General features: G+C 42.0%; 1 protein-coding gene across 2 annotated transcripts in view; it reads right to left on the reverse strand.

The window, feature by feature from the left end:
- SYMPK (symplekin scaffold protein) overlaps positions 1-25,978 on the reverse strand; it is a 2,606,756-nt gene that overhangs the window by 1,551,059 nt on the left and 1,029,719 nt on the right. For both annotated transcript variants that reach the window (XM_044062505.1, XM_044062497.1), the window contains exon 14: positions 13,781-14,016. In XM_044062505.1, coding sequence (XP_043918440.1) covers positions 13,781-14,016 — 236 coding nt within the window. The remainder of the gene's footprint in view (positions 1-13,780; positions 14,017-25,978) is intronic.

Below are 25,978 nucleotides of genomic sequence, written 5' to 3' on the forward strand. Positions count from 1 at the left end.
CTAGCTTCTTCATCTGCTCTGCTTTAATGCCCAAGTTTCTGTACCATACAGTAGTACTGGCCACACCACTGTCTCGTACAACTTACTTTTCAGTTTCTTTGGCATTCTCCTGTCATATACTACACTTGAGTCTCTATGCCAGCTGGCTGCAGCCCCTCTGATTCTAACTTTGACCTCTTTATTCAGACTTCCCTTCTCCTCAACCACCCCTCCCAGATACTTGAAGCTATTTACCTGTTCCACTATCTTCCCTTCTATCTCAATTCTCAACTTCTTCTGAGTTCCCCAATTTTCTGACATTACCACTGTCTTATCTGCGCTTAGTGTCATCCTGGCTTCAGTTTAGCATCCCATTCCCCTACCCTTTGCTGAAGCTCTTGCTCAGAGTCTGCCTGTAATGCCACATAATCTGCATGCAGCAACTTTGTTGATCTGCCCCCAAAACATGTTTGCGAATGTAGTCCATCACCAGTATTAACAGCAGTGGGCTCAAAGCTGAATCCTGCTGTACACCTACTCCCATTGTGAGCCCCTCTGTCAGGCTGAACACTGTTCATACTTGAGACATTGGGTCCTTATACACAGCCTGCACTAATTCTACCAATGTTTCTGGGACTTTGAACCACCCCAGTACTGCCCAGATAAGCTTTCTTGGGACCTTTCTTCAAGTCTAGGAATGCCCAGTTGGATTCTTTCCTCCTCTCTAGCTTCTTCTCCACTATCTGTCACACTTGAAACATCGGGTCAGTTATGATGCAACCTGATCTGAATCTGAACTGCTCATCTCTCATCTTACATTCTAATACTCTGCATTTTGGTTTATTAATCTTTTCCACTCAGATATATATGATTTTCTAGTAGCAGCATTTTTGGGCTCCTTCAGTACCAGCTGCACATTCTCAGCAAAAGTTAAAAGGTATCATAATTCTTTTATGAATTTTCAATTAACGCATGCGCAAATGGACATTACCAAAAAACATATTAACATTTTTTCCCTTTATATCCCATTATACATCACATGTGGGTTCTTTCCTTATAACCATCATTAGCTCAACATTACATTAATTGCTCAATTCCCACCTTCCTTTAAATCTCCCTCCTCCTCTTCAATGATATTCTGCATGTACTGTTCCCACAATTTCCACTTATTTCATTTCTAAGTGATTTGCTCTTTCCCTTTTCTAAATATCCCTCATCCAGTTCAATTATCTCTTACAATATTCAATACTTCAAATACAGTTGGTTTAAACTTTCATTTCCATTTTCCACTCATCACTTTTTTGTCCATTAACAAATATAAGCTTAACAAGTCCTTACTATAGCAAGGCAATTCAGATCCAGTGATGCCGCTCCAAAAAATCATTTTCTTAGTTACAGCCCTTTGCTTACTCCAATATTTCTGACAGAGTACTCTGTAGGGAATTTTTTTTAAATCTGTCAACCCATTACATTCCCAAAACATATTTTTCCAGTTACCTCTTTCTCCCCCATCACATCTCCAACATCTGCTATCGACCAGAAGAAAATTTTTTTGAAGTCTGCTTGGGGTGTAAAACACATATGCAAACACTTCCAAAAAAATTCTTAAACCTTCTGAACTTTGTTGCATACTTGGGAGCCATACATGTCTTCCCATTGTTCCATTGCAAATTCCGTTTCCAATCTCGCATCGCAATCTTTTCTGATTTCTGTATATACTGATGTAATAGTATGCATCCTGTAACTCTACTGTGCACATCCAAATGTCCTACCTCAGAAGTGAAGTACTGACTGAAAATGACTATTCTGAACTTGAGTGTTTTGTAAACAGATTTGAAAGGCTTAGGTCCAAAATTGGCCTGAGGTCTCTGTATTCCACTGGCAACAAAAAGAATGCTGAAGAACATATGAACCTGTGCTGGTCTGGTGGGACCTTTTGAATGACTTTTTGCTAGCAGCTTTTTGACCTCTAAAGCTGCGCCTTTCCTTTGACAGAGTGGCACAGTGGAAACTTTCCTTGATTTTGCTGGGGAAGGGTCGGAAAAGGGAATGTAATATCCTCAGGGTTTTGTAGTCTACACTGAGACATGTTTGCTGATGGATGTCCAAGCCTCTAAATCGTAGCAGTTGGGTAATCCTTCATGAGTGCGGATAAGGATTCTCACTAAATGGACCTCTGAAGCCTTGGTTTTGCAAGCCTCCTCTGCCACGTGGGGAACATCTACCACTGTTAATTCCCCTGTTAGGTGTGGGTGGGAGGGATCAATCTCCATAGGAATCCTGGGAAAAAGCTTTTTTCCTACCCCTTTCTGTTTTCGAGAAAAGGTCTTCTGAGGAATAGAAAACTTCATTCCTACAGTAGGCAGGGTTCTTGTATCCTGTTCGCTCCTGGAGAGTTTTTTTTTTTTTTTTTTTTTTTTACTTTGGGTGCTAACAGAGTTGATCCATCAAAAACAGTCCTGATGAAGGACATCTTGAAAGGCTCCGCAGGTCAAGAAACACACTCTTGTCATTAAGTACATGGAGGTGTTCAGGATGGACTGAAGGGTTGCCAGATGGGAACATTGTTTTCTTGTCCTCCTCAGACATAAACCAGGAAAGGAACTTGGAAATCTCATTGCTCAAGTCCCTCTGGACCTTTGTTATGTGTGGCAAGTAACTTAGTGATCAGACAGCAAAGGTTACATAAATTTGCTTCCTGAATCTGTACAAGGATTTTCCTCAGGAAGTTACTTTAGTGGCTGCCGTCACCACCACAGAATCAACTGGGAGGACCTTACTCCAGTGGGTACAGTCTTTGGGTGCAAGTAAATTCTTATCTGGCTTTTTGGGGATTGGTTCTGCCACAACTGTATGCTTCCATGTTCAACATGAAATCAAATCCACCATTTCATCCGCCAGTGGGAATACCCAGTCAGTAGCCGAGCCAGCTCTATAAGCCTCAGAAACACAAATTACTCCAGGGAAAGGGCTTCAGAGGATCAACTACACTTCTATCCTAGAAATTCAAAGATCTCTCTAAATGAGATGTCTTCAAGAAGTGACCTGGGGGACCCTCCACCTTAAAGAAGTTAGTGACTCCTGCAGAGAGTCAATGTGCCCCCTCCTGCACTTGTGCTTCTTGGGAACTTTCACAGGGGGATATCCCAAGAAAGACTTGGAAGTCCTGTTAGAGGACTTTCTCAAGATTGTAATGGCCCCACTATTCTGATGGAACAGAATAAGCAGGCTCAGAACCCAAGGCAGGCAGTGGGCACAGGGGGAGGCACTAAGTGGGACAAGGGTGTCCTAACATCTGACACAAGAAAAGTTGTCTCCACTGATTCAAAGGCGTAAACAGAGAGAACCCAGAACCACCCCAGTAGAAGCCAAAGCCGCCTGACTAGGGTAGCCCAAATAACCTCTCTGACCTTGCCTCGAAGCAAACGTCAGAGCAGAGCTACTGAACTCCAAAGCTCCAATGGGAAGAGATGCCCCCAAAAGCCTCCGCCTCGAGCCCCCCTGGATCCAGGGGTGAGGCTATGTTTCAGAGATCCCTCTGGCTCCGTCAGTGGGATGCTGAAGTCGAACAGGATGAAACCTTCGGATTTAATACCGACAGTCCTAGAAGTCTCAGGTCCGAAACATCCAAAGCCAAAGGGTGGATCAGAATAGGAGCAGCAATAGGGGATTGCAATGGTGCAAAGCTCATGGGTCTGATGGGACACAAAGCAGAACTCAGAAATGAATCACATCTGCTTCAGATAAGCTCCTAGTACACGTGAAGGTTGACGAAGTGGACAATGGTCTCAAAGCCCTACGGGGCATATCTTACAGAAAAGGAGAGTGTAGTCTTGAAGGTATAGACTCAAGGCAGAAAAACAAATTGACTCCTAGAAAGTGACTTGGAAGAGGAATGAGTCAGATCAGTAGTAGTAGTCAGATCCAAGGTCCTTGAAACTTTAGCAGGTGGAGACAAAGTTGGCGCCAAGAGAGGACCGTCATCAGGAGAACACTTCCTTGGCTCTTTAGACTTAACAAGTTCCTTCTCAGGTGCCTTTTCCCTTTTGTCCCCTTTAGATTTAACCTAAGGCTTCCTAACAGGAGGAGAAGCTACAGCCAAAGGCGGAGGAAGAAGCAAAACTTTCAACATAACTTATTTCTATGCTCGACCAAAGCTCTGTCATGGAACCTCAAGCAAATATCAGAATCTTCATCCAGGTGAGCCACCCCTAAATGATAAAAGCACCATGAATGGGGATCTTATGGCCACAGGAAGTGCACTTTTTGAAGCCGCTAGGCTTGTCTGACATAACTGCCAATAACCACAATAAAGAAAGAACAAAACAGTAGCACAGACTAAGAAAAGTCAGATACCAACAATGGTAACACGGAAAGCCCGTAAGGGGGATAAAGGATGGGAAATACTAGTGAAAGTAACCTAAGATACCAGAATTCTAAACACGAAGACACAAAGCCTATATACACACACACAAAAGATATTTTTTGTGTGTTTTCCACTAACAAGGGAGATACAAATAAAGCAAACTCTAAACAGGATTGAAAAGACAGCTGAAAAAAGATTTAAAAAATTCACTTATCTGAAACTTGAGCTACTTCAACCATATCAGACACTAAGAGCGGCAAACAAGATCTCAGGTAATACAGGGTCTGGAGGAGATTTTGAGTAAGGGGAGGGAACTTCAACTATAGATCCTAAGTCTGAAAAGCAGCTGAAGTCGGACAAGAGGTTGGATCTGAAACCCACCAGTTGAGAAATGGTTGAAAAAGACAACATCACATCAAAACTTTAACAGTGGTGCAATTACATTCAGCTTGAAAAAGGTTTGCAAGAAAATCAAGAATAGAATGCAAAGGTGCTGAAGATGGGTCCAAACGTTCAGAAGACATCCACAAGGCAAAATGCTTTCACTTACTAGCACAGACTTTGACAGTAGACGGCTTCTTGAAGAGGACAAAATGTGCACCACTCTATCAGCTTCGGATTTCTGGCCTTCAAGGAAATTGGAGAAACAATGTGGCTGGTTTGATAGCCCAAGAGTTTGATGGGTCCAACCCCAAAGGGTGAGAGATCAGATTCAGAATGGGATCCAGTATCCAGGGAGGGTACAGCAGAAGAGGCCACAGAAAGGGGAACAAACTGAAGGGGCCAAAAAGTATAAAAGTAATTCTGCAATGAGCGGCTTTCTGGACAGAATTATCAGAGGAGATGGAGAATATGTGTACAGGAGAGTGTCTATGGGTGACCGTCCCAGTGGAGGAACGAAGGTATAACAACTTTTTCTACTTGATGCTGGACAAAGAAGCAAATAGATCATAACAGAGAGTACACCAACACCAGAAAATACAAGCTGCTACCCTCAGATTTTGTGCCCAGTCATGAGTAAAAAGGATACTCATGTTCAGACTGGCCACTAAAATATTGATTTCCCCCCGGGATATACATTGCTACCAGGAACAATTGAGATGAAATTTCCCACTGTCAAACTTTCATGGCTTCCCATCAGAGAGGGCAGGACCAGGTTCCCCCATTTATTCAAATATCAAACCACTGACATATTGTCAGCCTGCACCAAAATAACACAGATGGGGAGGAAGTCCTGAAAAGCCTGGAACACAAGGATTGCTCTCATCTTCAAGACACTGATGTGAAGACTGAACTCAAGCACAGACCAAACCCCTTGAATTGTCTTCCCTTCAAAATGCCCTCACCCCCACCCAAGAAGAGAAACAACCACTGTGACTGCGCCCTGTGGGGGAGGAAGTTTCCCAGCTGACACTATGGCAGACTCCAACCAACACCTGATCGGACTTTAACAAACCCATGGTAAAATGATGGGAAAATCCATGGAGTGGGTTAAGTAGGACCACTGAGTTGCTAATGTCTACTGCTGTATCCTCATATGGTACCTCACCATGGGGACTAAGCAAATCGCTGCACACGTGACCTAGAAAGCCTCAAAACTGGGGAAGCAGGAGGTTTCCTGTGAGAGAATCCTAGACTGGCCTGAACATGAAGGGCAGTCACTCTGTCAATCCTCAGGAAGTGATGCAGATGGTATACACTCCTCTGCATCAGAATCCTCATAGGGAGGTAAAGATAATTCTTGATCAGAAGAGGAATCAGAAGAAATAGAAACCTGATCTGAAGATTCATAATCAGTGTCTTACCTAGGCCTCTTATCAGGAGGGGGATGGGAACCCCTGATCAAGGTAATAAGGTCTTCAGGCATTTTGATCATCTGTTTTTAGGCATAGCGGCCTGTGCACGTGGCTCATGCGTCATTTTTTTAGTTTTAGAAGTTGCTTTTGTCTTTAGTTTTGCAGCTGTTGTTGGTTTGATATAAAAATGCTGAGGCCTGAATACACCCTCAGAAGCCGGTGCCTGCTCAGCGGCTCCGGACCCATCCGAGGGAGATACATTCGTGGGTCCAATATTGTGAGTAACTCACGGCGTGCCGGACTCCACATGGGTCTCGGTAGGGGCCTGCGACTCGAAAGTAGCGGGTATCAGGAGCTGCGAAAGCACCTCACCGAGTACCAGCGTACCAGCGACTGGCTTAGGAGAAGCTTTGTCGGTTTTGGACCTTGACTGTCTGTCTCTGTCCTTTTCTTTACGTTTTTTATGTACTCCGGTAGTCGGATTGCTATCTGACAACATTTCTGGGTAGTTAAATCCGCTTCCAAAATACTTTGAGGCAAAAATATACAGACATTTAATAGTGCGTTGGTTAAATCTAGCACAAAACAGACAGCCAGGCACATTGTTATCAGAGCCTAGGCAAGGAATACAGTATAAATGGAAATCCTTATGAGGTATTTGCTTCCCACAAGTAATACAATTATTAACTTTTTCTGACATCGGTATGGAGCAAGAAAAAAGTTTCCCCAATGGGGTACTTAGCTTTAGTGAAGACTTTGGTTCTGAAACTCAAACTCGAATATTTCAGGAGTTGGCCGACCGGCACTTGCGAAATGCTTCTGCTTTGGGCACCGCGCGGCAAAAAAGACTAAAGAAAATGGCATAGGCTGCTTGTTTTATATCCCTGACGTCATGGAAGAGGAGACAGCAACCGAAGCAGGACCCAAGACTTTGGAATTCAGGCCGACTGAGGGCAACCTGCCAGCAGATTACCCAAATGTAATGACTGCAACAGTGAAACACAAAGAACATCCCTGACTACCCAACGTCACGGAAGATGAGACAGCAACCGATGCAGGATCCAAGACTTTGATAATCAGGCCGACTGAGGGCTACTGCAAGCAAATAACCCAAATGCGATGACTGCAACAGTGAAACATGAAGAACATCTGACAGTTGAGTGCTCTGATAGCTAAGGTTGCAGAGGTGTATACTTTTTTACCCAATGTGTCCAGAGTTCTGGAATTCTTGTCAGAAGGAATAGGATTCTTGGCAGAACTAGTCTTAGCTCCTTCAGGTCCCTGTGTAATGCCCTCTGGGTCTGCAGCAAGATTTCTGTACAAGCATTTGTAAGAATCCAGTACTCTGTAATACCGGTCAGGTTTACTGGGTGCAGGTGGGAATGGGCATTAGGGGCTAAGCTGGATTCATGGAAAACATTATCCACCACTTCTAAAATAGGGGGGATGGCCAGGGGTCTGTGCTGGTGCAGGTCCAGAAACTCTCTTGGTCTTTTCTTAGCCTGGGGGAAATCCTGAGATTCCCATTGGAAATGTTCCCTGAGGGTGTGAAGGGTTTCCCCAAAGGAAAGGTCTTCTGGTTGTTGAATAATCAGATTCCTCAGAATCCTGTTCTGTCAATTTCAGGAGAAGGGTGTCTTTTCCTTTTAGAAGTTGTGGCCTGACTACCCCTGATAAGGGAGATGAGATCCTCCGCCATTTTAAGCATTTGTGCTTGGGGTGGTAGAGCAAGAGCAGGATGGTGGTTAGAGGCAGATTTTCTAGGGGTGGCCTGGCTTCTAGACCTAAGAGTATCCATCGATCTGAGAGAAACAGTAGTCAGATGAGAAGACATTGTTTTTTTGTCTAGATTCGGCCTCCTCGAATGCCGGTGCCTGCGTTGCAGCTCCAGACCCAACCGAGGCAGAGACAGCCAAAGGCTTGGAAGACAAAGAAGATTTCTGCGGCATACAAGACTCCGAAAGGGTCTCTGTAGAGGCCTGCATAGCTCACGAATTGGGCATCAGGGTCTGTGAAAGCACCTCAACGAATTCCGGAGAACTGACAACCTGCTTAGTGGTAGAGTCATCAGAAGGCTTAGCCTTGTGTGGTCTGTCTCTATCTTTATCTCTGCATTTTTTCAGAATGTCAACTGATTGTTGGCTGATGGACACCATTTCGGAATGCAAAGACGGAAGATGAAAATGCCTGTCTACAATAAGAGCTCTACGGTGAATGGTTCTTGTGTTAAAGAGGGCATAGAACTGCCAATGGGGGAACGTCGTCTGGGCCTAAACAAGTGACGCAGTATGAATGGAAATCTCGGTGTGGGATATGCTTTCCACAAGTAAGACAACTGTTAACTTTTTCAGACATCGGCTGGTGCAAGAAAAACAGATCCCTAACTGGGTACTTAGTTTTAGACGTTTTCAGCTGTAATTCAAACTTTGGTAGCGATCGACCGGCATACTTGCCAATTGCTTCTGCTAAGGGCTCCACGGCAAGAAAGACTAATGTAATGGCGTCAGCTGCCATGCTTCACAGCACTGACGACTTGACGTCACACTACAGGTAACAGCAGCCGATGCAGAAAAACACTGACTCTGGTATTCGGGCTGGCCAAGGGCTAACACAGCAGGGATAACCCCACAGGTGATGACTGCAACAGTGAAACACGAAGAACATCATGAATGGTTTTACAAAGTGATTCAATTTGCTTAAAAACAAAATTGGTTTCAGGTCCTTGTTCTTCTTTCTAAACAAAAAGAACCTGGAAGAGACCCCGGAACCTCATTGGTCTGGTGAGACCTCCTGGAAGACTTGATTTGTTAGCAGCTTTTGAATCTCAATAGCTACATCCCTTGTCTGACAGGGTGGTATGTTTGGAAGATATTTGCTATTTTCTTTTGATGAAAATAAAAACGGAATTGTATAACCTCTGTATAAGACTCTCAACACTAATGCATCAGAGGAGATGACCTCCCAAGCTTTTGAGTGTAGAGCCAAGCGACCTCTGAATGCCTCCAGAACAGGATAGTATGGCAACCCTTCAGGAATGCTGAAAGATCCTTCTGGAAAATACTCCTCAGAAGACCTGGTTCTGCGGACCACCCTTGCTGGACAGGTGGCATCCATTCTGGTTAATCCCCCATGCTGCAAGGAGCATCCTGAAATGACTGCTGTGCATTTCTAAAGAGATGCTTGCCTCCTCCTGGTTTTGAGAGATATTCTGTTCGGAGGTGGTAAAACCCACTTAGACGGCAGACAGAGCCTTTCTGCCTTGAGCACTCCTGGTTAATGTGCCTTTAATCTTAGGCCAAGAAGCCATTGAAAGGAGCATTAATAAAGGAAGCCATAAAACAGTCCACAAAGTTGCACAATCTCATCCAAGCATGGTGACACATGGCAATGGCAGCACCAGAAGAGTGCCACTGGTCACACTGGAGAACAGGTACATTGACACACTGGAAACAGACTGTAGTGTGGGCAACTGCATTTTAGAGTTTTCTGAGATCTTAGAACCCGATAGGCCCTTAACCACTCTTGACACTTCAGATGTCCCAATGAAGCCTTGTCAAATGAGATCGGTAAAGCGCAAAGATGGCTGCTACACAGGCGCACTTTCCTAACTGGTCCAATGCCCTGGATTTCCCTGCTTGGGGGATGGACTGATGAACTCTCTTCCAATATAACTTTGTTGGTGACTGCTGCCATCCCAACAGCATCAATGGCAGGACCCATACTCCAATCTTGTTGATACTTGGGAGGGGTCATGATCTTGTCAGGCTCCACCTTATCAGGCTCCCTTGATACCCTCCACGTATACTGTCAATAAGCCCATCTGGAGGGTGAACCACCCAGGATGTGGACAGGCCCACCTCGAAAGCCTCCAAAAACATTAACTTATCAGGAGAAGAGGCTTTGGCTGTCCAGCCCTCACACTGGTGAAACAGCTCCACAAGATCACCAAAAGAAGCATCCTCGCGAGGCCATTTTGAGTCCCCTATCCTCCTTTGATGTCAGTATCCTCAGCAAGGGATTTCCCCTTGAAATCCAGGTGATTCCTCTTGCAATAACCCTCCCGCATTGGGGAATCCAGAAGAGAGGCAGGAGGCCCTGAGTGCAAGGTAGTCTGAAGGCCTATTGGAAGCAGGTTGTACTGGAGCAGGCTGGTGCAAGTCCAGGGGCAGAGATGAAGGAAGAGGAATGTCGCTTGGCACTGACCACTTAATCTCTGCACCAGAGAGCTTCCTTTCTACTACATCAAAGACAGAGACCGACTCTGGCTGCCTGGAGTCCGCACCTATACCTCTCATCCTCTTAGAGCACAAAAATCTGGACAAAGCCATAAATAAGGCCCTAAAAGAGAGACAATTTTTAAATATTGCTTTTACAAACTTGATAGAATAATAGGTTTTTCATTAGCATGAATTTTCTGAAGGGCATGAAGTCTGAAACTCAAATGTCAGTCATTATTTTCTAACTTCAATCTTTAATGATTTGCCAATAATTTGGCGAAAAACAACAATTTTGTGAAAAATGGACCAAAAATATGAGGCAAAAAATCTGGACATTCTGCAAAACTCTGTACAACTGAGAGGTATGTCTGCACCCCTGGGATCCAAAGAGGAAATACCACATTCCGACACCACTCCTGTATGCCCCAATGCTGATAAGAGCTGAACTATCAAGAGCAGGGTCACTGGGAGCGAGAGATTATTCGGAGACTTGAACTGTCGAACCCAACCCGGAAACCCTGGACCATACAACCAACTCCATGAACCGCTTGGCTCCAAGACCACCAGAGTCAAGAAGGTCAAGGAAGGAGTGGGAGCAGGAAATGAGCAGGCCATCTGACCCAACTCCGATGGTATTAAAGCAAACTGCTCCAGAAACCTCAGAGCCACAAGGCTTCAGTGAAAAAACAAGCTACTCGGAGTTGAAGCCTTGGGTCGAGGAACCGAGGTAAGTGGGATAAGGCCTAGTTGCATCTGAGCCTGCAAAGAAGGACCATATTACCTTCTCCAAATTGGTTTGTTTAATATTCCAGAATAATCAAGCTAAAAGAGATGAAGAGGATATGGAGGAGTTCATGGAGGCCTACCTACTGGTAAAAGTCTCCAAAGGAGCAGGCCCGAGACACAGAAGATCGGATCCTGGGCAAAAAAAGGGGATGAGTCTGAGGATAACTTCTTAGGAGCAGAAAGTAAAAAAGAGGAGTAGGGTCCTGCCCGAGGAAGCCCCTTTTGACAGGAAGGGACAAGGGAAGCTAAGCACTGGAAAAAGGAACCTTCCTAATAGTCTGCACTGAGAGAGAATGGATCTGAGGAGTCTGATCAAATGCCAGCACCAATGCAGCCGAAGATCTTTGCACCTCTGGATATGGCTGGTTAGAAGCAGGAAAAGCCATTTGTTTGCAAACCCCCTTAGATAGTTTGTGATCATCTCTAACCCTGATTGCTGCTATCTGGCTTGCTAGCTGGAGCCTTTCAAGTCGGCAAAAGACTCTCAAGGACTAACTTAACCCTATATTCACTGACAGACCTGGATTTGAAGCCATCACAAATGGAGCAATCCACTTCAAATGGGCAGCCACAAGGCAATAAATGCACAGATCATAAGAGTACTGTGAAGGGAACTTGTGGTTGAGCACTAGACACCCTTATCCATTGTAAGAAACACACCAAAGAACAAAAAAAAAAAGAAAAAAACCTTGCTACAAAATGAACTTTTTTTTTGGTAACACACACAAGGAACAAAAACAAATGGGCGAGTAAGGCCCGTGACAGTAGAAACAGTTACATCCTAAAACAAACTACATAAACTAGCTTAACCTAAACGCTACCTTACTAAAAACATTACTCATCTACAACAATAAGTTAGGATATAGAAAGAGATGATATACTGGGGCTGGCATAATGGTTAAGGTGTTACCTCACATATACAAGGTACAGGGTTTGATTCTGACCTTTGAAGGGAAATAAACTATGTTTAAAATGGCCTGTGAGGGCAGCTAGCCTAGTACTTCTCTATGAACCTAGGAAACTAAAAAAATGCATGAAAGGGATACACCAAGAGAAGCTTGACTGTGTAGACAGCAAGTTACTATGGGTACAGGAGGCAGAGCTTGGGAGCTGAAGTCTTTGGAAATTAACAGTCTTGGATCCGAGACAACACTGGATCAAAAGGTGAAGGGGAATAAAACATGTGGGAAAGGAATATGTCAAAAACAGACAGGGTTGAATCATATTTACATACTGCAAAGTCTAAGGATTTCTGGTAGGGGAGAACAATTTGAAGGTGGCAGTCAAAAGAGAAGGATACATAGATGGCCGCAGGGAGATGATTCAACATTGACAAAACATTTCACTGACTAGGTGGCGGTAATGCTCTGGAAGATGACAAAGGCATGGAGACTTCAAGGGGCTTGGGACTGCCAGAAGGATGGATCATGAGGAGGAAGAGTTGTATACATTCTGGTTGCTACAATCCAGTACTGGTGTTAATCCACTGGCTTCTTCACTGTTCATAAATTCACTCCCTGCTGTTTACAAGTCCTGAAATTCCCATCTTAAAGCAAGTGCTGCAAATACCTGAAAGGCCAGAACACCAGATAGACTTCAGGGGAACAATCTTCTGAGAGCACTACTTCACATTCTGGCATTAATAAAAAAAATGCAGTCTAGACTAAGCAAAATGATACAGAATATTTTGAACTCGTTTAAAAAAAAATAGGGGGAAAAGGTGCATTCACACTAATGCTATACTGAAAGAAGAATGGAGAATGCAAAAGTATGCAATGAGAAAATTGGTTAAACTCTGAAAACATGGAGGTCATCAACACCTTACACACTTACTGCAGTATGATATGTACAGGGTTAGAAAGATGACAGTGGTGGTGACAACAGCGATAATGCACACTAACCAATACTGAAATGTGAAGTTGGAAACATGGTCTTGAAGATTACAAGCATTAATTTTTAATCTTTCTCCTGTCAGTGGCAGAAATCAACACTATTATAAAGACTTAATTCTCACTAATGTTATACTCAACAAATAAAGTCTGAATATGCAAACCTGCAGTCCTAATCATCTCAGCAATTTATACTTTAGAGTGGAATCATGGATGTCAGTGCTGTAATGGGACTTAACCTAACTTTACAGATTTTCTCTGCATCTCACTACATTTTAAAGTTGCTTTCTGACATCAAGAAAGTTTTTACTGCACTATGATAATCTTGTTGTGTCTTTCGGCTTTTACCGGTTAGGGGTCGCCACAGCGGAACTCCGGTCCGCTAATGATTGGCAGTAGATTTTTACGTGCCGAGTTGCCAGCTCACAACCTTCAACGAAGATACGCCCATTCACGCAAGTCTCCACACAGAAGACGCTCTAGCTGAGAATCGAACAGGACAATGTCTTAACTGTGAGGCGACAACGCTACCGCAGCACCACCACCTCTAATTCCACCAATTTTCTATATGATCAACTGCGAAACCTTACAAGTGTTTCTCAATATATGATGTAAGAGAAATTATAAAAAATACTGCTGAAAGAACCAGACTGCAGGGAACAAAGTAATGGAAGCAAATTTAAATGTTTCAGGTAATGACCAACTTTACAGCATCAAATTAAATTTCAGTTTCCTCCTCAAACATACCCATCTTTCTGCTCAGGCCTTTCCTGTAAACCCACTAGCAGTGAAATAAGGCACTCTTCATAATTCTTCAGTGAACCCTTTGGGTACTGGTTCAAATAGATGGCATACTCCTGAAAAATCCATGCAAAAGCCAGGTCATGGCGGTTTCTAATATCCTCCAAGATGAAATCCAACACTCTTGCTTTTAGCCTTCCATCAAATTGGGTGATGAGGCGAGACAGGATCTTCACACGGATCTGTGTTTTGAAAAAAAAAAAAATCTATTTTAACCCTTCAAAGTAATTGTTTCTTCAACAAATATATCTTCTCTGTGAACAGAGATTTAAAAAACACCATTAAGCATTTTCCCATAAACAGGAGTAAGCAGTAGGCTCAGCCTTTGTGCTAGTGGTTTCTCAAAGTTGTTTTTTTTAATGCAAAAGAATCTGTAACCATAAAAAAATCAGATGGTATATGATGCTGTCCTAACAAGCAAAGCACGAGAGAGAGAGAGAGAAAAAAAAAAAAAAAAAAACTTACTTTTAATTTTAGCATTTTCAGTTAACCATGTAAATGGACCGTTCCTATTGCATTTTGGCCTGCATTAGTGCTTTGAGGACTTCTTCATGGGAGACTGGGGAGTGTAAATCTGGGAATGCGATATGGAAATGTAGAGAGGTGGGGGGGGGGGGTTAAAGCTAAATTTATCTTCTAGTAGACTGGCTATATCTGTATAGTAAAATACTGCAAAAATGTTCCATTGGTTTTGGAGTTAGTTTTTGGGAAGGGAAAATGTGCATTACTGGAAGGAGATATTCATCATTCTGATTAGGAAAAGTGTCATGGCTGAATGTGCAGCAGATGGGAGGAAAATGAGGAGTCATAACCTACTAAGAAAAGGAGGCAAATTTCAGTAAGAGAAGAAATGATAGAGAAACAAGGTAGGTGCTTGACAGAGGAAACTGGGAAGGGGAGAGTATCACATTGGCAAATACATACATACCCCTTAAGATTAGTGAAGAATCTTTGAAAGAAATCAAGAGCGACACAGAGCAACATCAATGGTTATTACTGAATGGGGAGACCAGAATTTAAAGTACAGCTGTGTACACTTAGCATAAATGTAGATGTTCGAGTGTATTCACTGTTGCAGTCATCACATTTGGATTATCTGCTTGCAGTAGCCCTCAGTCGGCCTGATTATCAAAGTCTTGGGTCCTACGTTGGATGCTGTCTCATCTTCCATGACGTCAGGCAGTCAGGGGTATAAAGCATGCAGCCGACACCATTACATCAGTTTTTCTTGCCCCAGATGTCAGGTGCCCCCATAATGGGAAGCAATTATATACAAGGTTACACCTCCAACAAAACAGTAAATACACCAAAAAGCTTTAAACACAAACAAGAATGGAGGTATAGTAAATAGAAGTCAGGGGGCTGGAGAGAGGGTAACCAGGATTGCAACAGTGAATACACTCAAACGTCTACATTTACTGCAAGTGTACACAACTGTACTACGTTCTTTGTGTTTCACTGCTGTAGTCATCACATTTGGGTAGATTCCCAAAGCTAAGGATGGGAGGAGGTGATTAGATAGCATTAGGACCAGCTATAAGGCCCTGCAAGACTGCAGTGGCAAAGCCAGCTCTGGATTTAGAAAACATTGGCAAGTAGTAATGCTTGGTGAAGGTATGTACAGAACTCCAGGTAGCAGCTTCTAGGATGTCCCTGGTAGGGACACCTCTGAGAAAGGCTGCAGAGGTAGATGCAGCCCTGGTTGAATGTGGTCTTATACCCTGTGGGGTAGGTTTTCCATGGTGCTTATAGCAGAAATGAATGTAGTGGCCTATCCACTTAGAAACGGTTTACTTTGAAATGGCCTTCCCCTCTGCCCCTGCAGCAAATGCAACCAGCAGCTGTTCAGATTTTGAGAGGTTTAGTCCTGTCCAAGTAAAATCTAAGTTGTCTGTGCATGTCCAAGGAGTGCAGTATTTGTTCCCCTTTGTTCTGTGGATTAGAAAAGAAGGTAGGCAAATGAATGGACCGATTAAGAACCACACTGGATACCACCTTGGGCATGAAGGAGGGATTGGTTCTGAGGGACACCCTGTCCGCATGAAAAGGGCCTGTAATTCAGATACCCTTCTTGCAGAAGTGATTGCTAAAAGGAAAGCTGTTTTCATCTGCAGTAACAGCTGACTCAAAAGGAGGAAGAATGAGTTTCTCCAACAAAAAAGTTAAGGTCCCAGGCTGGAGTTGGAGCTCTCCTGGGTGGCCTTAAATTTTTGGCCCCTCTGAGGAAATGCTTGAGCAGTGGGTGAGAGAAGAGGGGATGCGCTCTGTGCTGTAATGAGCTGAAATGGCTGAGGCATGAATTTTGATGGAGGAAAAGGACAAGCCCTTATGAAGCATCTGAGTCAAGTATTGTAGAATCTGAGGTAAATTGGGCACTGCTGCGCTCATCCCTTGAGACTGATTCCAGGCACAAAATCTTTTCCATTTTGCAGCATAAGATTTTCTAGTACTAGGCCTCCTTGCCTCTAAAATGATATCCATCACTGATTTACTGAGGGATGGGTAAAGGAGAGATTAGGTAATTAGCCAGGCTGCTAGGTTCACGGTTTGCAGCTGAGGGTGCAGAATCTGGTTCTCCTGCTGAGACAACAGGGAAGTCTGAGGCAGGTGCCATGGGGCCAAGCGTGACACACTGTGCAAAAGGAGGTACTAGTGTTGGAGTGGCCAGTCTGGTGCAATTAAAATTGTCCTTGGATTGTCCTGCTTGATCTTTAGTAGTACCTTGGAGAGCAGAGGCAAAGGAGGAAAGGCATAAACTGACCGTTTTTTCCAGCTGAAGGATAGAGCATCCACTTTCCAAGCTAGCTTGTGGGGAATCCTTGTGCAAAATTTGTCCAATTGATGGTTCTGGGGGGGGGAGGCAAACAGGTCTATATCTGGGCTCCCCCACTTGCTTGTCAACATGTTGAAAATCCTTGGTTCCAGTTTTCACTCGTGTGGGTCCATGAGGTTTCTTGCTTAGTCCGTCTGCCAGTGTATTTAGTTTTCCTGGCAGGAATTGAGCATGTAGATTCACTTCATAGGTCAAGGCTGTGTTCCACAATGCCATGGCTAGTCTGCAGAGGGGGTAAGAATGTGTACCCCCCCTGCTTGTTTATGTACCACTTGATAGTGGTGTTGTCCGTCTTTACCATTAGTTGTCCTGTAAGAATGTGGTCCTTGAAGGCTGTCAGAGCTTTCTGTACAGCTAACATTTCCTTTTGATTTATGTGCAGGTGCATTTGACTTGGGTTCCATTTGCCCTGAATGCACTTCCCTGCCAGGTAAGCCCCCCCATGCATAGTCTGATGCGTCTGTTAAGGTTTGGGTGGCAGGGGGTAGTATGAATGGTAGTCCCCTGTTTTGGTGGCAGGCCTCTGCCCGCCAAAGGAACTCTAGGCATAGGCAAGGTATGATAGGAATCATTGCTTCTAGATCCTGTGAATGTTGACACCATAAACTTTTGAGATACCATTGTCGTTTCTTCATATGCAGCCTTGCATATGGAATTAGGAGAATGGAGGAGGCCACGAATCCCAAGGCTTGCAGTATTTGCCTTGCAGATATAGTTGGGTTTTTGTGGCCACTTGTTTGAAGTAGGTTGTCAACTGAACCCATTTCTCTAGCGTGAGGAAAGCCATCTGGGAAGTTGTATTCAAGCTTGCTCCCAGGAATATAATTTGTTGACAGGGTACCAGGTGTGATTTCTTTTTGTTTATGGTGTACCCCAGACAAGTCAGTACCCTTTGAACAAAAGCCAGATGATTCAAAAGTATGTCCTGGCTTTCTGTCTGAAACAATCGTCCAAGTATGGGTACATTTGAATATTTCTTTGCCTGCAAAATGCAATGACTGGAGCTAGGCACTTTGTGAATACCCTGGGCGCAGTAGATCAGCCAAAGGGCAGTGCAGAGAACTGATGGTGCATGTAGCCTGCTTTGAAGCATAGGTATCTTCTGCAAGACTCCCCGATAGGGATGTGCAGGTATGCTTCTTTTAAGTCCAGTGTTGCCAACCATGCATCTTTTCCTAGCATAGGAAGCAGCTGGTGAAAAGTCAGCATTTTGAATTTTGGAATCACCAGAGAGGTGTTTAGAGTAGAAAGATCCAGGATAGGACACCATGTATTGCCTATTCTGGGTACCAGGAAAAGTCTTGAATAGAAACCTTGTCCCTTTTCCTCTTCTGGTACCAAATGAATAGCTCCCATGCTTAAGGGAGAGAGAATTTGATTTGGGGCCTCTGCCCACTCATTTGGGGGTAGATCTGGCCACCCGCTTGGTGTTGGTAACTTGTGGAAGTGAAATCTGTATCCTTGGGACACTACATTTAATACCCATTTGTCCTGGGTAATAAGTCCCCAGTTTTTGGCATGCAGATCAATCTTTCCGCCTAAAGGATCATTCAGTTGGGAAGTGCTTGAAGTTTTAAAAGCAAATCACTGAGACAGTTTTCCTTAGGGGGGAGTCTTACTACTCCCAGATTTGGGTGCAGAAATCCCTCACTGCTTAGTCTTGTGTGTCCCCTGGGACTGAAATCTGGGGTTTCTGCTGTGTCTGGGTTTGGCTGGAGAAGACCTGGAAGAGGCTGGAAAGGACCAATTCTTAGAGGGCCAATGCCTACTAAATCTAAGAGGCTGAACTTTCTTTAACAGTTTGCATAGATTTAGCTTTATCTTCCATTTTTTTAAGAACTTCCTCAGCTTTGTTGCCTAACAAGCGGTCCTGATTTGAGGGAGCATTCCAACAGTTTAGCTTTAACATGATTATGCAAAGATTGCTCCTTAAGCCAAGCATGCCTTCTGAGCACAGACCCAGTAACAGCAGTCCTGCAAGAGGCTTCTAATGAATCAAATCCACACTGCAAAGTATGTTTACCAACCTGTTCAGCAGAATGCATTAAATACTGTAAGTCTTTATTTTCAGCACAGTCAGGAATCATCATTTTCTGTTTAAGCAACCCAATAACATGTTGTTGATACTTTTAACATATGAAACTGGCAGTTTAAAGCCCTAACGGCCAAGGTTGCAGAAATGTAAACCTTCTTACCCCATCTTTCCAGCGCCCTGGAATCCCTATCAGAAGGGGTAGGATTTTTAGCAGTATAGGCCTTAATGCCCTTGGGTCCCTGTGAAATAGTCTCTGGATCCGCAATAGGATTTTTAAAAAGAAACTTGTGTGAATCAGGAACCCTGTAATATCTGTCAGGTTTTCGGGGAGCAGGAGGCAAAGAATCAGGGGCCAAACTAGATTCCAAAAAGGCATCATCAACAATGTCTAGTACAGGAGGTATAGCTAAAGGCCTATGCTGAGGCAGGAGTAAGAAATCCCTAAGCCTCTTTTTTGAATCAGAAAAATCATGGCTTTCTCAGTGGAAATGCTCCCTCAGAGTATGTAAGGTTTCACCACAAGAAAAATCCTGGAGGGGAAGCAGAGGGAAGAGAGTCCTCTGCATCAGAATCCTCAAAAGTAGATAAGGGCAAATCCAGATCATCAGAAGAATCAGAAAAATCAGAATCCTGGTCAGAAGATTCATAAACAACTTCAGTCCTAGGTCTCTTAGAAGGGGGTGGCTGGCTTCCCCAGATTAAAATTATAAGATCTTCAGCCATTCTTATCTGTTTTTTAGGCATAGAGGCCTAAGCTTCCAGCCTGGGCATCGATTTCTTAGGCATGGTTCGAGATTTAGGCCTAAATGAAGGAGGCATCGGTTTATTATGCAAGTTCATAGGCCTGAATACACCCTCAGAAGCCGGTGCCTGCACAGCGGCTCCGGACCCATCCAAGGTAGAGACATCCGCAGGTTCCACAGTTGAAGCATCTCGCGGCATACTGGACTCTGAATGGGTCTCAGTAGAGGCCTGTGAATCAGAAGTAGCGGGCATCAGGGCAAGCAGATAACCCAAATGCAATGACTGCAGCAGTGAAACAAGAAGAACATCCACAGTCTACATACCCACATACTTCCAATCCTTTATCAATTACCACTATCACCTTATTCCAACTTTTTCTATCACCACTTATCACACTCACTACCAACATGATATCTCCTCACCAAGACAAACCTCAAATGTTATCTTACCTGCCCCATATATCAAAATTGATCCTGGCCTCCTCAAACCCCTTCACACTGACTACTACCTATATAAAATAGAGTCCAATAAGCACAAAATCCAAACCTCCCAACAAATGCAAAAAATATTGTGTAAATTTAACAAACTCTTCTGTCACATTCTAAATATACTAACTCATAGTGGCAACATACACCCCAACTCATGGCCTAACATCACAATACCCAGACACTAATTTCACCACGACACTAATCCATAGACAAAAATCCTCTTTCTTATTTCTCAACCTTAATATTAGGAGCATAGTTATATAAAGTTCATGAACTAAATGCCCTATTAGCTCTATATAATCCAGAAATTGTGCTACTGACAGAAACCTAGCTTAAAGCAAAAATCAGCAATAATGAAACCACCACCAGATTATAGTATCATTAGAAGAAACAGGCAAAGTAAAAGGGGTGGGGGTAGCACTATTATACCAAAATCATCTCAATTTAGAACCACAAGTAAATATTCCCTACCTAGACAATGCAGAAATTATCCTTAAAAGACTGAAACTAAATCCCAATCAAAGTATAAATATAGGAAACTATTTCCCACAAGGTAACAACATAACCAATATGGAAAACCTATTAGAATCAATCTCAAACTCATTACCTCAGGAAACCGTCTTAGGAGATTTTAATATAGACTGGCAAGATTGTACTTGCCAGAATCCATCTACCCAAATCCACCTGTATGTATTTACCCAACTTATCTCATCACCCACTAGAACTGACAAAACATCTAAGCACCAATCAATTTTGCACTGGATTCTAATATCTGATCCCTCAATCACATCCCAGGTAGGATGTCTACTAAACACCCTAAGTGACCACCAACCTACATTCCTACTCAGAAAAAGAACTCACCATATTACCCAACCATCTCTCAGAGCAATTAGGAACAAAAAGAACTTTAAACCAGATGACTTCATCTCTGACCTAAAACACTGCAACTGGAAGCCACTAACACAACTATAGAAGAAGCAGTCCACTACTTTAACTCATCCTTCTTAGAAATACTAAATCATCACACACCCACCAGAACCATTTGAACTAAAGCTAAATATGCTCACTGATTAACTAGTGCTACTAATTCCATCCTCAAAGAAAGAAACAAAGCATTCCTACATTACCACAAAATTAGAACCCATTCCACAAAACAACACTACTTACAACTCCGCAATAAAGCCAAAAGGCAAGTTAAACTAGATAAAATTAACAACTATCAAAATCTCCAAGAAAAACAATCACAACCTCCAAAATTTCTGATCGGCTGTGAACTCTTACTTCTACCAGGGAAATCTGTAACCACAACTCCAGCTATAACTAATAACCTAGAATATATCCCCACCCAGTTTAACAAATACTTCACCGAAAATGTTAAGACCCTTGCAGAAAACCTAACCAATAGTAGCAACAGAGAACCATCCCCCACCCAAATCAACATAGGCACCCATGATAAACCCCACTTCTCCCTAAACCCAGTTCCAGTTAACACCATTTTAAAACTCCTCCACAAGCTAAAACCAACCTCCCTAGCCACAGATAACTTGCCAGTTGAATACCTACAAATAGCCGCAATACTATAGCCCATCCAGTCACAATTCTAATAAACAGATCAATATCAGAGTGTAAAATACTGACTCTACAGAAAATTTCCTACATCATACCACTGCATAAAGGAGGTAATTCCGTAGAATTAAACTACTGACCCACACCTATCTTATCACCACTATCAAAAATACTCGAAAGAGTCATACACACACAGCTAATGAACTTCCTTCTACAAAATAACCTCTTATCCAAGTATCAACATGGATTTTCACTCTTCCATAGCACTACCACTGAACTCATGTCCTTTACCAACACAAATCAATAATCCCAGAAATATGGGTCAACTAGTCTCAGCCATTTTTCTAGACCTGTCCAAAGCTTTCAATATGGTCAACCATAATATACTCCTCAAAACTCTATACAACCTAAATACGAGCATCCCCTCCATCTTATGGTTTAAAAACGACCTATCAGGGCAACAGCAAGCAGTATCATGGCAAAATCAACTATCCCCTCTGCTACCAACATACTTAGACGTACCTCAGGGCTCTATACTCTATTCTCTCTCTCTCTATATTTATATATATATACATATACATATATATATATATATATATATATATATATATGAGAGAGAGAGAGAGAATAGAGTATAGAGCCCTGAGGTATGTTGGTAGCATATATATATATATATATATATATATATATATATATATACACACACACACACACACACACACACACACAATGTATATACATATATATATATATATATATATATATATCTGTATACGGTTGCGTGTTGACATCAACAGGACTACCATCTAGAGCCATATTGATCTGTCAAGTGGCTAGCCCTGCCACAGCATGCAGTCTGTGATCTGTGTTCTCCTATTCAGAGGATAGCGTGCACCACAGGAGAAGCCCAAAGGAGCTTATCTATACAACTCTTCCCCCTATAGGGCACCATGAAGAGTCTGTGTTGCTGCCCACAGCTCCATTCATTGCTGAGTTTTTTTTCTGTTTGACATGGAAACGGCATGTTTTTTTTGAGGAGGGAGGAACCTCACAGACAGAGAAAACATGCAAACTTCAAATGGGCATTGGCCTGATGTCAGGCCCAAACCTTGTACCTTGTGCATGTGAGGCGAACATCTTAACCATTATACCACCTGGTGTATGTGTTTGTCTTTATGTATGTATGTATGAACGTACGTACATATAGCTCTCTGTGTGTGTATTTATATACATATGTGTGTGTATTTCTATACGTGTGTGTGTATATACGTGTGTGTGTGTATGCATATGACTGCGTCTTCATATTTGTATGGATACACGTGCTGCAAGTGTATATTGATATGTCTGTGGATTTATATAGTTATATATCTATGATTATATACCTGTGTACATGTATGGCAATACATATATGTGTGTGTGTGTGCATATATATATATATATATATATATATATATATATATATATATATATAAATAAAAGTGTTTGTGCGTGTGTATATACATGTATATAGGCATATGTCTATATATATACATTTTATTTTTGTTTTACATTTGTTTATATGTGTGTGTGCGCGCATGCGCGCCAGTCTTTGATGTTAGCCAGTAGTGCACTTTGCAGCACCTACAATGTGCCAAGTATTCACTTCTGCAATTCATATGGAGTTACATGTATTGTTAACATATCGAAGTATGACTGCAAATTCTTTTTATATTTTTTATGAGTCATTGCTCTTAGTATTATTGGAACTATTGGGTGTCCTTATTTCTGCCTGTAAATTGTGGCATTTTATTACTTTTTGTCTCTCTGTATGAAAGACTTACCTCTCAACTGTCCAGATTGTCACAGAATGTCCAGATTGTTGCCTCATTTTTGGTCTGTTCCTCATAAAATCTGTTTTTTTTTTTTTGGTGATAAAATCATTCATAGTAGAATTCTCTAAACAATGACATGAATTTTATTCTAGCATCTTTCTAAGTTTTTAAGAGTAATATTTAAAATTTGTTCCTACTTTTGGGGCATTGTACCTCTGTTATTTTTGGCTTTGTCCAGATTTTTTGCGCTAAGAGCTTGAGAGCAATGATGAAAGGACACTACAGTCACTGGGTGTAGCAGTTTCAGTGATAAATGCTACTGCCATCTTCTTTTCATGGACTACTAAATCCAGCGGTCTCGCATCTATTTTTTGAACTACTGGTAATGGATGATCCCAAGTGATATAAACTTCCTCATTTTGTATAGTGATTTGTGGCTCCTGTTTACAATGCCTCTCAGCTACTTCATAATTATAATATTTGCCCAATCCGCAGTGCAACAGTTTTGCCAAATTATTATGCCTTTCATTATACAGATGTGCGACTGTTCCAGTTCTGTTTTACCAAACCTGCATTTGTCTGCTTCTCCCGCATGTTCAATGAACTTTGCAAACCACAGTGTAAGTATTCCATTATCGTTGGCCACCAATATTAGCCTTTCATCTTTTGGTTTAAATTCAACTCTCCTTAACCATTATTGGGTTTGGTCTAGATAGACGTAAGGTTGTTACAAGAATTTTCTGTACTTCCAACTATATTTATGCATTTTCTGTATTTTTGTCTTCTCATCTGATCCTTCAGCATTTACTTTCTCATTTTTGGCACATTCAGTAGCTGTCTGATTTTCATCTACTTCTGGTTTGATTTCTATTCTTGCTTAAACACTGATATGCTTCTGCTAGACTAAGCAGGAAAGTTGTCAGACTTATTATCCTCACGTTTCAAAACTTTCACTACGTTTAGGTCTTGTGAGGTCAGCAGATATGTATGCAATCCTTTGACATGATCTACCTATGTTATCAATCAATTTTGAGGAAACCCACAAGTCCTTCAGAATGGGGGATATATAATTGTGGTATACACTGATTTTTATAAAGCATTTCATGAGCATGAAGCATTTTTCTGGTTTTCCTGTCCAAATGATACAGTAGTTTTTGGGGGCTAGTCGATCATTCAAACTGTAAGTTAGGACAAGAAGAGCAAATTGGTTTATAGCCTGGACTTTGTTCCTAGATATCAATGCTGTTTTTAGGATTAATTTAAGTCTTCTAAAATACTCCTACATTTTTTTCAAATTTGTGCATGTTTTATTGTTGATCCTTCATCAGTTCCCAAATATTTATACTCTCCCTCTTGCTCGAGTTCTTTTATATCACATTCTTGTCTCACACTAATACTTTCTTGGTGATGCAGCTTTTCTGCTTTAAAGGTTGCTATTGCACATGCATCAAGAAAAAATGACATTCTTATGAATATCTGAGAAAGTTTTGACCACTTGCAGTTGTGCTTTCAGTTCCTCATCTAATGAACTATAGTTTTAAAGCATCCCTCAAACAGAAGATGAGAAGTCTTTACACTTTGTTGTTTCCAGGTTGCCAAACTCTAGCTATGACCTAATTTAAGTAGACACCTTAATGGATTAATGGCAAGACTAAACAGCAGCATTGACAAAAAGTCATCCTGGAATATCCCTCTTTGAATGTTTATCCCTTGAATATTAATTTGTCCTTTATCATGCTTAACTTTGCAGTGATTTGCCACTGTTTCATGGTCGGTGTAATGTAAATGATCAGTGCAGGGTGTTATCTCCTACATTTAAAGCACTCTTTTATCCATGAAAGTGGGATGATGGCAAATGTTTTTTGTGGTCTATCCATGAAAAACTTAGATTCTTCCCCTTTTTTACAGTTCTCCATTATGACTAACAACAAATTATCCTTTGTTCTGTATGATTTTCTTTTGTTATCCTTTTGTTCTATTGCCATGATTGAGTTTTCTTCAAAATGACTATAAATCCTATCGGCATCAGTTCCAGTGTATAATTTATACATGGTCAGAAGGTGAGTTACTGGTGTATAGTTTTTAGGGCAGCTTGCAGGTTCACTCAAACAGAAGTATTGTTTTTCCTGTTAACCAGGTTGGTGTCTTTTCAGGGTGTGCATACAGGTACTTCCTACTCATGGCTAAATCTTTACGTAAAGATGTTAATACTTTTAGCCAGATGTTAGGTACTGCATCTTGGCTTGGGGTTTTCCAGTGAGGAGCTTTTCTTCATTTTTTTTCAGTTTCTCTGGCCGTTACTTGATCCCATTTCATATCTTGTACATTTGAACTTATTATTTATTTTACTATTTTTATCCATTCAGCATCTTTGTTATGTTCCACAGGATCTTCATGGATACTTCTACAAAATGTTTCTGTTTCTTCTTTTAATTTGGGGGGGGGGGGTGCTACCATTCCTTTTGCCTGCTTTCCCAATGCTCTACAAAACATTTTAGGGTCATCAATAAATTACTTACTTTGTAGTTTTCCTTTATATTTATCTCCATATCTGCTAAGTTTTTCTGCCTATGCTGATATCTTTAGTTTATTATTTGCAATAGGGTACGATAGATCCTGATCTATTCTGATGCTGTGCGTTGCTTTTATCATGTCTACCTTTCTGAG

The sequence above is a fragment of the Protopterus annectens genome, chromosome 1.part0 (genome assembly GCF_019279795.1).
Source record: "Protopterus annectens isolate FY-2018-M chromosome 1.part0, PAN1.0, whole genome shotgun sequence".
Taxonomy (NCBI): Eukaryota; Metazoa; Chordata; order Ceratodontiformes; family Protopteridae; genus Protopterus; species Protopterus annectens.